The 12,613-nt window shown below is 41.5% G+C and overlaps 1 protein-coding gene across 2 annotated transcripts in view; it reads left to right on the top strand.

Annotated features, from left to right (window-relative positions):
• The window catches only part of NKAIN2 (sodium/potassium transporting ATPase interacting 2), a 1,260,259-nt gene that overhangs the window by 1,051,219 nt on the left and 196,427 nt on the right, over positions 1-12,613 (top strand). For both annotated transcript variants that reach the window (XM_038771617.1, XM_038771616.1), the window contains exon 4: positions 11,005-11,205. In XM_038771617.1, the coding sequence (XP_038627545.1) occupies positions 11,005-11,205 (201 nt within the window). The remainder of the gene's footprint in view (positions 1-11,004; positions 11,206-12,613) is intronic.

Below are 12,613 nucleotides of genomic sequence, written 5' to 3'. Positions count from 1 at the left end.
GCTTACTATGTGCAAAGCACTGTTCTAAGCACTGGAGTGGTTACAAGGTGATCAGGTTGTCCCACGGGGGGCTAACATTCTTAATCCTTAATTCTTAATCTTTTGTTAATATGTTTTGTTTTGTTGTCTGTCTCCCCCTTCTAGACTGTGAGCCCAATGTTGGGTAGGGACTGTCTCTATATGTTGCCAACTTGTACTTCCCAAGCGCTTAGTACAGTGCTCTGCACACAGTAAGTGCTCAATAAATACGATTGATTGATTGATTGATTGATTAATACCCATTTTACAGATGAGGTAACTGAGGCTCAGAGAAGTTAAGTGACTTGCCCAAGGTCACATAGTAGACATGTGGGGGAGCCGGGATTAGAACCCATGACCTCTGACTCCCAAGCCCGTCCTCTTTCCACTGAGTCACTGAGCCACAGAACTTGATGTCAAGAGCAGAGGCAGAGGGATGCTGGATGCTTAAAATGATAATATCAGGTACAAATGTATCTGGTGCCACATCGGTAATGCAGAGGATACAGACAGAAAGTAGGCAAGAACACCCCCCCCACCCCCCCGCCAGCTCTGACCCACCCTCCGAAAATATCTAGCCTCTTCTAGGTGTTCCCAGTAAAGTTTAGCCTCTCAAAGACCCTGAAGTCACCATAAACCAATGGAAATTATGACTCCCTTTGGTCTCCCTTGAATGTCAGAAAGGAAAAGATTTCATGGCCCCCTGACTGGACCAAGTGTGTTGAAAATACGTTAAAATAGTAAAGAGGTGGGTTATAAGCTACGCCTGCATGTGAATGAAATGTTTCCGGCTAATTGACATCTACCTTGCTGCTCCCTTCAAGGAGAGGCTGATAGGCTGAAGAGAGAGGCTGCAGAGCTATCATTTCTTCCCCTGTTCCTTCCCCAAACATCCCAGGGTCATCTCTCTCAGACCATCTTAGTCTCCCCAGCTATAGCTCTCTTCTGCACCCCCTCTCCTAACCTTGGTGAGACCCCTAGACAAGCTAATGAATTAAGCCTCCCAGAATCCCTGCAAAGTGATAAATTGTTATCCTCATTATACAGAAAAGGAAACAAGAGATTAATTGACTCGAGAATACTTTTCGGAATTGGAAATGCAGGTCAGATTTTCTGACTCCTGTAGCATTCATCAAGGCATTACATTATGCATTCTGTCCTTCACTGTGTTTATTTTATCAGTAAAGAAAGCATCTTTAGCCTAGACCTCAAGTTCGTAAACTACAAGGAAAATCGAATTCCCTTGGAGAATGTTTTGACATGTTTGCTACAGTAGTTACTTCACTTCAAAACCCACCCCTTTTCTAATTGAGGGGCAGCGTGGTCTAGTTGAAAGATCGTGGGTCTAGGAGATGGGAGATCTGGATTCAAGTCCCACTTCTGCCACTTGACTTCTGTGTAAACTTGAACAAATCATTGAAGCTCTCTAAGTCTCAGTCTCCTCATCTGCAATCAATCAATAAATGGTGTTTATTGAGCACTTACTAGATGCAGAGCACTGTACTAAGCACTTGGGAGAGTACAATACGACAAAATTAGGAAGCAGCAAGGCCTAATGGATAGAGCACGGGCCTGAAAGTCAGAAAGACCTGAGTTCTAATTCCAGCTCTGCCACTTGTCTGCTGTGTGACCTTGGTTAAGTCACTTCACTTCTCTGTGCCTTGGTTCCCTGATCTGTAAGACTGTGAGCCTCATGTGGGACAGGGACTGTGTCCAACCTGATTAGCTTGTATCTATTCCAATGCTTAGTACAGTGCCTGGCACTTAACAGATATCTTTAAGAAAAAAAAAAAACAATTAGCAGGCACATTCCCTGCCCATAATGAGTTTACAGTCTAGGGGAAGAGTTAAAAAAACAACAACAACAAAAAGCCATTCTCTGCCCTCAAAGGATTTATATCATTTGCTTTGGTACCATTAAATGGAGAAATGGATGGATTCCACAAATTTGTGGCTTCTATAGTTCATAAAAATATTTCCAAATCAACACTGTTCAGTGCCAAAAGAATTTTTTTTTGTTGAATATTTCCTTCTAGTCTTTTTTCTCTTTAAATAGATGCAATTAGTTCCTTATGAGCAGGGAATAGGCCACTTCTTTGTTTGATATTTCCCAAGCACTCAGTGTAGTGTGTATCAACTGGACACTCATCAGCATCAGTGGTATTTATTGAGTATTTACTGTGTGCAGAGCACCATACTAAGCTCTTGGGAGAATGCAATGGAGTTGGTATACACAATCTCTGCCCTCAATTTGTACAGATTTATTTCTCTATTTATTTTACTTGTACATATTTACTATTCTATTTATTTTGTTAATGATGTGCATATAGCTATAATTCTATTTGTTCTGACGATTTTGACACCTGTCTACATGTTTTGTTTTGTTGTCTGCCTCCCCCTTCTAGACTGTAAGACCGTTGTTGGGTAGGGACCGTCTCCGTATTTTGCTGACTTGTACTTCCCAAATGCTTAATACAGTGCTCTGCACACAGTAAGCGCTCAATAAATACAACTGAATAAATGAATGAATGAGCTTACAGTCTAGAGGGAGTTGCAAAATGGTGAAAGTAACACCTGATTCTCCCTACCTCACAAGAGTGTCTTACATCTCAAATGAGATCACTGATGGGAAAGCGACTTCGGAAAAATCAAGAGTTCTCTCCAAATTCAAGGTGTTATTATTATCACAGAAGTCCACACTTATTTGTTGAGAAATTAGGCTTATCTCTTTGACCCTCACAAGCACATCTCTGACTCAAGCAATTTTCTCCAGAGCTAATAACAGCTTTCAAAGAAATTATCAAACACTGCCTATTTTGAATACTGACTTGACACAGAATGGAGGTCCTTAGCAACGAACTGTAGTAAGGCTTGCAAAGGTGGTTGCCTGGGTAGGGTGTGAGATGTTAATTCATGTGTCAGTTGGCAGAACTGTAATTAAGAATGCAGTTTAGAACTGGCTCTTTATATGGATAATTCTTTGTATCTAGCCATATTGTTTTCAATGTGTCTCTAATTTAAGTCCACCTATAATGACCAGGGTTTTGTATTATTTGAAGACTCTCTGGCATCAGATTTGTATCATTATTATACATTTAAGTTTACTCAATCAAACAATTGTATTTACTGAATACCTACCGTGTACTGGGGGAGAGTACAATAAAACAATATTACAGAGTTAATAATATTACTACTTATAACAATTATGGTACTTGTTGAATGCTTACTATGTGCCAAGCACTGTTCTAAATGCAGTAGATGCAAGTTAATCAGGATGGACACAGTCCCTGTCTCACATGGGGCTCACACTCTTAAGCCCCATTTTATAGATGAGGTAACTGAGGCCCAGAGAAGTGTAGTGACTTGCCCAGAGTCACAGAGGAGATATGTGGTGGAGCTGAACCACTCTGAACCTGTTGGTAGATAAGTTCCCTTCCCATGCCAAGCTTACATGTTTCCTCATCTGCAAAGTGGGGACTCAATAAGTCTTCTTCCTCTCCCTTAGACTGTGACCTCCATGTGGTACCCGGACTGTGTCTGAACTAATTATCTTGTGTCCACCCCAGCATTTAGCACACTGCTTGACACATAGTAAACACTTAACAAAACACTATGATCATAATTATTCCTTTTTCCTTTTTCCTCCTCCCCATCCCCACCACTCTACTTCCTTCCCCTCCCCACAGCACCTGTATATATGTTTGTACAGATTTATCACTCTATTTATTTTACTTGTACATATTTACTATTCTATTTGTTTTCTTAATGATGTGCATCTAGCTTTATTTCTATTGATTCTGATGACTTGACACCTGCCCACATGTTTTGTTTTGTTGTCTGTCTCCCCCTTCTAGACTGTGAGCCTGTTGTTGTGTAGGGACCATCTCTATATGATGCCAACTTGTACTTCCCAAGCGCTTAGTACAGTTCTATGCACTTAGTAAGCGCTCAATAAATACGATTGAATGAATTATTATTGTTATTATCATTATTATCATTATTTATGATAGTTTCATAACACCCACATTCAGTGTTCCCCAAATTCCGCTTTTCTTCTGGTATAATGCTTCATGAATTTACTCCTTTCTTTCCTACATTACCATGACCCCACGGGTTCATGCCCCTTCTGGATTACCAAATAAACCCCCTGTGTCTGTCCTGGCACCATAATCCTTTGATAGTTATCCTTGTGGTTGTCCATTCTTTTGGCTAGAGCCATCTAATATCCCTGACTTTTCCCTCTCCAATCTTATTTTTCCTCTAGTAATTCATAGTGGCTACTCATCCATGAATCTATCCAAGCTGCCTCTGGAACCTATTATGTTGATCAACAAGACTTCCTCTAGACTGCAAGCTCATTGTGAGCAGGGAACATGCCTAGCAACTCTGTTATAGTGTACTCTTCCAACCTCTTAGTTCAGTGCTCTGCAGTATGTGCTCAGTAAATAAAATTTACTGTAAATAAATAAAAGTAAATATAGATAAATAAAAGTAAATATAGATAAATAAAAGTAAATGTAGATAAATAAAATAAATATAAGTAAATAAATAAATGTTAATAAATACATACATATAGATAAATATAAATAAAAAAGAAAAAATAAAAGCTCAGTAAATAAAATTGTATGATTGATTAAGATTCCAAGAACACAAACAGTTAAGGATTTTCCTTAGAGAAGGTTAACATATATATTTGAATAATTATGGTATTTGATAATCACTTTACTATGTGTCAGGCATTGTACTATCCCTGTACAATCCCTGCCCCACATGGGGCTCACAGTCTTAATTCCCATTTTACAGATGAGGTAGCTAAGGTACAGTGAAGTGAAGTGACTTGCCCAAGGTCACATAGCAGGGAAATAGCAAAGCCAAGATTAGAACCCAGGTCCTTCTGACTCCCAAGCCTGTGCTCTATCCATTAGCCTCTGCGTTTCTCCATATTCAAATAAAGGGAGAACAGAGTTTAATAGTCCAATTATTTGTTTTTTACTTCGTCCGGAGCATAATTGGGGTATCTGCCATTCACGGAAATTAAAATAATGTAATCGTAGTTAGGGACATTTCTTGCTTGATTCACACAGTCAAAGTGAAAGTAGCGGGTCGGAGATGGGTATGATTTTACATTGGTTACAGGATTATACACCAAAGAGTTTAGGATAATCTGGAAAATGGTGAATTTGGTTTTCCTGAGTGAATCAGATGGAGATGAAGACAGGTACATAGTCACTAGAGAATACCTCAGACCACTACTTTGATTTGGCTGTGGCGGCAGTCATCTCTCAGCACAATTTAGAGCCAGGATAACCATGTGGAAGCAATGCATGTGGTCAGTGGAAAGAATAATGTTTTTGCTTTTAGGAGACCTTGAAAGGTATAAGTAATAAGACCAATTCCTCAAGAAAAAGCCCACTTCAAAATCTGACATTCATCAATTCTGAATCATTACCTTTCATTTTAAAAAAGACTTTTAAGCAACAGAAGCAGCAGCATACATTGACAATTACTGTGTGCAGAGCACTGTCCTATTTATCTTTTTTGAGTAAAATAGGTAAATTTGAGGTATATTTACAGTTTCATGGGTGAGAGAAAATTGACACCATCTGTAAACACAGGTTAAAGAATAAGATCATAGGATACAAATGACAAAAATAAAAGTGGGAGATGAAAACTATGTTGTACTCTCCCAAGCACTTAATACAATGTTCTGCACATATTAATAATAATAATGGCGTTTATTAAGCGCTTACTATGTGCAAAGCACTGTTCTAAGGGCTGGGGAGGTTACAAGGTGATCAAGTTGGCCCACGTGGGGCTCACAGTCTTAATCCCCATTTTACAGATGAGGTAACTGAGGCACAGAGAAGTCAAGTGACTTGCCCAAAGTCACACAGCTGACAATTGGCAGAGCCAGGATTCTAATCCCTGATCTCTGACTCCAAAGCCCAGGCTCTTTCCACTGAGCTATGTTACTTCTTTAAATGCTCAGTATATACCACTGAATGATTGAGCATTTACTGTATTGTACTATCCCAAGCACTTAACACAGTGCTCTGCACATAGTTAAATGCTCAATATATACCACTGAATGATTGATTAAATAAATAACTGCCTGAACTCTATCTGTACTGGTACATTTGGTCTTTATTTCCCGAGGAAAAATGCATATACACTTCAACCTTAGGGGACAAAAATGACTTCCGAAATGAATTTGCAGATGTTAGGTTCTTCTGTCATAAAAGAAACAGTATTCAAAAGAATGCTATTCAGCATGGCCATGGCCCCTGCAGATACCATTTTGTCTGATATGTTTATTTTGAGCTTCCAGTCTCCCTTCACTTGAAATCCTTGAGAAGCACTTGAGAAGCAGTGTGGCCTAGTGACCAACGGCCTGGGAATCAGAAAGACCTGGGTTCTAATCCTGGCTCTGCCACTTGTCTGCCCTGTGACCTTGGGCAAGTCACTTAACTTCTCTGTGCCTCAGTTATTTCATCTGTAAAATAGGGAATAAGAGTGTGAGTCCCATGCTAAATAGGGATTGGGTCCAACCTGATAAACTTGTATCTACCCGAACACTTATAATAAGTGCTTTACAAATACCATAAAAATATCCTATACCCAAGTTCCGTATTTTGGAAATAGCAGCAGTGTTTCCAGGACATTACAACAGCCTTGGAGCAGGCCCTTAGGGAAGAGAGACAGGAGTTTAACCAAAGAAGTGACCTAAGTTCTGGCAGAGTTCTTCAAAACAATCCTTTTAATTCATTCATTCAATTGTATTTACTGAGTGCTTACTGTGTGCCGAGTTAGAGAAGCAGCATGGAGTCAGAGGTCATGGGTTCTAATCCTGTCTCCCCCTACATGTCTGCTGTGTAACCCCGGGCAAGTAACTTAAGCACTAAGCGCTTACTACAGTGCTCTGCACACAGTAAGCTCTCAATAAATACAATTGATGACAACTTCTCTGAGCCTCAGTTACCTCACCTGTAAAATGGAGATTAAGACTGTGAGCCCCCCGTCGGACAACTGTGGATGATCACCTTGTATCCCCCCAGCACTTAGAACAGTGCTTTGCACATAGTAAGTGCTTAACAAATGCCATTATTATTATTATTATTGCTATTATTATTATTATATGCCATTAAAATTACACTGTATGTAACAGTGGTAACAGTGGCTCTTCAGCAATACAAAAGTTATCAGGGAAGTCGTAGTTTTCTAGACAGTAAGCTCATTGTGGGGAGGGAATGTGTCTATTATACTGTAATATTGTAATCTACCAATCAGTCAAACATTTAGGAAGCACTTAGTATGCGCAGAGCACTGTACTAAGTGCTGGGAAAAGTACAGTACAACAGAATTAGCAGACATGTTCATTCCGCAATACGAGCTCACAGTCTAGGAGGGGAGACAGACATTGATATGTAATATATAATTTAGAGACCTCTTACACGGTGTCCAAAATTGTTTTCGTTTGCCACCCTGTAAGAGGATTTGGTGCACTACTGGAAGAGACATGAAATCTTTCCAGTCAAGCTCCACCATCTTTCTAGAATGTAAACTCTTGGTGAACAGGGGACATGTCTGCTCTCCGAAGTGCAAAGTACAGCGCTCTGCACACAGTAAGTGCTCAATAAATATCATTAATTGATTGGTTGATTAATTGATCATTCCAGAGGTCAGTCAATCGATTTTACTTACTGAGCACTTAACTCTCCTACTCCAGCCCAGCCCATACAGTCCGTTTCTCTAGCACTAGCTTATTCACTGAGCCACAATCTCATCTATCTTGCTGCCAGCCCCTTTCCCACATTCTTCCCCTCTCCTGGAACTCCCTCCCACTCCACGTGTACCAGACTACCACTCTCTCCACCTTCAAGGCATTATGAAGGTTACATCTCCTCCAAGCGACCTTCTTAAGCCCTCTTTTCCCCAGCTCACTCTCCATTCTGTGTCATCTATGCATTTCAATCTGCGACCTCCGGAAACTTGTGACCTCCGGAAACTTGATAGACACCCCACCCCCAACCCCACAGCGCTTATGTACATATCTTTCAGTTATATATTACGAATGACTTATTCATTCATATCAATGTCTGTCTCCCCTTCTAGACTGTGAGCTCGTTTTGGGGAATGAACATGTCTGCTAATTCTGTTATACTGTACTTAGTACAGTGCTCTGCACATAGTAAGTGCCCCATACATTTTTGATTGGTTGATTACAATATCACAGTATAATAGACACATTCTCTCCCCACAGAGAGCTTACAGTCTAGAAAACTACAACTTCCCTGATTACTTTTGTATTGCTGAAGAGCCATTGTTGAACATCAATTCATTTTTATGTTTCCATCCTCATGATTACAAGAACAATTAAAACTTCCAAATTTGGACTAATGGGCATGTTCAGCCTCAACTAGTGAAGAGAGTAGATTGTAGCCCTATTTTTAATGCCGCTGTGTAATGTGGATGGATGGCTTCCTTTTATTCTGAACACATGGGTGTCTGCGGGCTAAATTTGAAATCGGGAGTAACTAATGGTCTGTCTCTCCTTCTTTGACTGTCCTTATCTTCTCAGGCCACCCAAAATCCAGAAAAGGCCCTGTCATCCTCTTCCCTAATGTTCCCTACTGCCATTCTGCTCTTTTTTCTTATCACTGATATTTGGAGTTTAATTGAGTCTGTATTACTCCGCTGTAGAGCAAACCCTTCCAGCTTTACATCAATCCTGTTTGCCTTTTCAGTAGTAGAGAAGTCCAAGGGAAGAAGCAGGGGATAGGAGTCTAAGTTGTCCCAAATTCTGTGCTGATGATGATGATGGCATTTATTAAATGCTTACTATGTACAAAGCACCGTTCTAAGCGCTGGGGAGGTTACAAGGCGATCAGGTTGTCCCACGGGGGGGCTCACAGTCTTAATCTCCATTTTAAGGATGAGGTCACTGAGGCATAGAGAAGTTAAGTGATTTGACCAAAGTCACAGAGCTGACGGCAGAGCCGGGATTTGAACCCCTGACCTCTGACTCCAAAGCCCGGGCTCTTTCCACTGAGCCACGCTGCTTCTCCTCCTCTGGGCTGGGGAGGTAGCATAGCCTAGTAGAATGAGCCTGAGTTTGAGAGTGAAAAATCTCCAGGGTCTAGGTCTGGCTCAGCCACTTGCCTGCTTTGTGACCCTGGGTAAGTCACTCAACCTCCCTGATCCTCGGCTTTTTCATCTGCTCTCCCTCCATTTTAAACTGTTTGGGACAGGGAATGTGTCCAATTCTGGTATATTCCCCTGAGAAAGGAGCATGTCCTAGTGGACAGAGCACAGGCCTGGGATTAAGGAAGACCTGGGTTCTGATCCCACCTCCACCATATGTCTGCTGTGTGATCTTGGCAAGTCACTTTACTTCATTAGGCCTCAGTTACCTCATCTGTAAAATGGGGATTAAGAGTGTGAACCCCATGCGGGACAGACCTTGGACAAGTCACTTCACTTCTCTGGGCCTCAATTGCCTCATCTGTAAAATAGGGATTAAAAGTGTGACCCCCATATGGGACAGGGACTGTGTCCAACCTGAATAACTTGTATTTACCCCAGTGCTTAGAACAGTGCTTGACACAGAACAATGATTATTAAGAACCAAAATTATTGTAATTATTACTCAGTTCTGAGCATAAAATAAGCACTGAATAAATACTCCAGACTATGAGCCCGTTCTAGACTGTGAGCCTGTTGTGGGGTAGGGACCGTCTCTATATGTTGCCAACTTGTACTTCCCAAGCGCTTAGTACAGTACTCTGCACACAGTAAGTGCTCAATAAATACGATTGAATGAATGAATGAATGAAATACCATAGTGTCCAAATTGATATGGTTTTACTCTGTAGGTTTTGTGATTATCCTGTTGTCATCTAGTTGCAGCATGGCTTAGTGGAAAAAGCCTGGGCTTGGGAGTCAGAGGTCGTGGGTTCTAATCCCGGCTCCGCCACTGAACAGCTGTGTGACTTTGGGCAAGTCACTTCATTTCTCTGTGCCTCAGTTAACTAATCTGTAAAATGGGGATCAAGACTGTGAGCCCCACATGGGTCAACCTCATTACCTTGTATCTTTGCCAGTGCTTAGAATAGTGCTTGGTACACATTAAGCACTTAACAAATACCATCATTATTAATATTAACATCACTAGATACTGAGCTTTTTAAGAACAGGTCTGCCTCAACTCATTTCATTTAGTGGCTGCTGCCTAAACATTGATTGAGGGATTAATGGTCCAGGCTTTCAAGGAGCTGTCAATTGTTCCTCAGAGGGATTACTTTGCAAAAATATTCATGGTGTGTCTTTCCATTGGGAAGGAACAGCTGATACAGATGTTAATTTCCTCAACACAGAAGGCTGCTAGGAAGAAGTTGAGGAAAATATTCTTTTATGACATTTTCTTATTCCAGCACCTTCTTTCTTAATGCATTTAAGATTGTTACGGACTTCAGTTGGTCCGTTGATCGTGAAATAATGATGATATCTATAAATTGCCAAGCACTATGCCTTTAGGTAATTTTATACACAAAAAGTCCCGTTAGGTGAACATTTTTGCAGTGGGGAGAATGTGTGGCATGTCTGGCGTGGAATGAAATTACGTTCAATCCACTGTGGTAAAACTGGTTAAATAGTTTCACTTTGAAATCTTTATGAGGGTCTTAAATATTAATGCTCACAACTGCTGAAAGAAATGTAAGCTACTGGGGATTTTTTTTCTGTTCAAGCACTTCTAAGATATTTCACTTTGCTTCACGTCTGTCAGACAAACCTTCAGAACTGAAATCTAGAGATCCGTGATCTCTAAGTGGAACTGATGGTCTTTTACTTTTGATGCTTCTCTTTGACTCGTTAGAGACGATAAAAAAAAAATGAGTTTGTTTGAAAAGCCGAGAGGCACCTCAGCCTGGAATAGGCCGAGTGCCACTTACGAACTCACGCTTTTTCTTTCGGATTGTTTTCTGGCAGGAAACAGACCTTATTCTGACTTTTAATATCTCGATGCACCGCTCCTGGTGGATGGAGAACGGGCCGGGCTGCACCGTGACCTCGGTGACCCCAGCCCCAGATTGGGCCCCAGAAGACCATCGCTACATCACTGTGTCAGGCTGTCTGCTTGAGTACCAGTATATAGAAGTGGCTCACAGTTCCCTCCAGATTGTTCTCGCGGTAAGTGTGGGCCGTGGCCCTTTCTCTTTTCCATGCCTTTGAGATGGTGGGAGTCCTGCAGTCCTTTCCAGATGAGAACATTATCCGCTACCGACTGGTTAATCCCATTCATGTGTACAGAGTTCAAGCATTACGCTGTGTGGGTTGAAGAGCATATCGATTTGGGCAGTGGGAAGGGAAGAGGATTGAAGGAGGGCGGTCTAGTGGAAAGAGGGCAGGACTGAGAATCAGGAGAACTGTGTTCTAATCCTGGCACCACCACTTGCCTGTTGTGTGGTCTCGGATGGGTAAATCACTTTGCTTTCCTCAGCCTCGGTTTCCTCATCGGTAAAATGAGGAATAAATGACTGTCTCTCTCCCCCTTAGACTGGGGGCCCCATCTAAGTCAGGTACTTGTTCTGATCTGATTGTGTCGCATCTATCCTGTGCTCAGTGCTGGTCACATAATAAGCATTTACCAAGAACCACAATTACTACCTCTGTTATTATTGTTGCTATTATTATTATTGTAGTTACTAAAGGACAATTTTTCAAAATAGGAGCATGGTCCTGGAACCAGGGTCCCAATATTCTGGGCAGAGAAAGTTGCAGAGGTTGAAAAAACACCTCCAAGGTTGGTTTTCTGGTCCAATGCTTTTCATGAATGTACTGAGATCTGAAACTCTCGTGAGGCACTGTCACATTTCAGTGTTGAAATGTCTCCTCGTGAATCTGCTTTGGCTTGCCACACTGTTTCCTCAGCAGGAACAGGGAAGTACAGAGTGCAGAGAAGCAGCGTGGCTTAGTGGGCAGATCAATGGCTTGGGAGTCAGAGGTCGTGGGTTCTAATCCCTCTCTGTCACTTGTCTGCTGTGTGACTTTGGGCAAGTCACTTAACTTCTCTGTGCCTCAGTTACCTCATATGTAAAATGGGAATTAAAAGTGTGGGCCCCGTGTGGGACAACCTGAATACCCTGTATTTACCCCAGCGTTTAGAATAGTAAGCGCTTAATAAATACCATAATTATTTTTATCACTGTTATTATTTTGTACATCACAGGGTTGTAAAACAAGCCTGGTAGCAGTGCAGACACTCGCCACAGTCCTTCATGTTTTCAGCCGATTAGGATAGGGACTTGGTTTGGGTTGCCCCCACCCCCTGACTCTCCCACTATCAATCAATCAATGCATGTTATTTATTGAGAGCTTACCATGTGCAGAACACACACTAGGGAGAGTATAATATAACAGAGTTGGCAGACATGGTCCCTACCCACAAAGAGCTTACAGTCTAGAGGATGCTGTGAAGGAAAGGACTATTGTGCATGTGTGGAGGGGGCCTCCAGTACGTTCCCTTCTGTGTCTGTGGATCTGTGACATTTGAGCATTTGATATTCGCCCCATTCTCAATTCCAGAGCACTTATGCCT

The sequence above is a fragment of the Tachyglossus aculeatus genome, chromosome 2 (assembly GCF_015852505.1).
Source record: "Tachyglossus aculeatus isolate mTacAcu1 chromosome 2, mTacAcu1.pri, whole genome shotgun sequence".
Classification (NCBI taxonomy): Eukaryota; Metazoa; Chordata; class Mammalia; order Monotremata; family Tachyglossidae; genus Tachyglossus; species Tachyglossus aculeatus.
The sequence above is the reverse complement of the archived record's forward strand: the minus strand, read 5'-3'. Positions and strand labels throughout refer to the sequence as shown.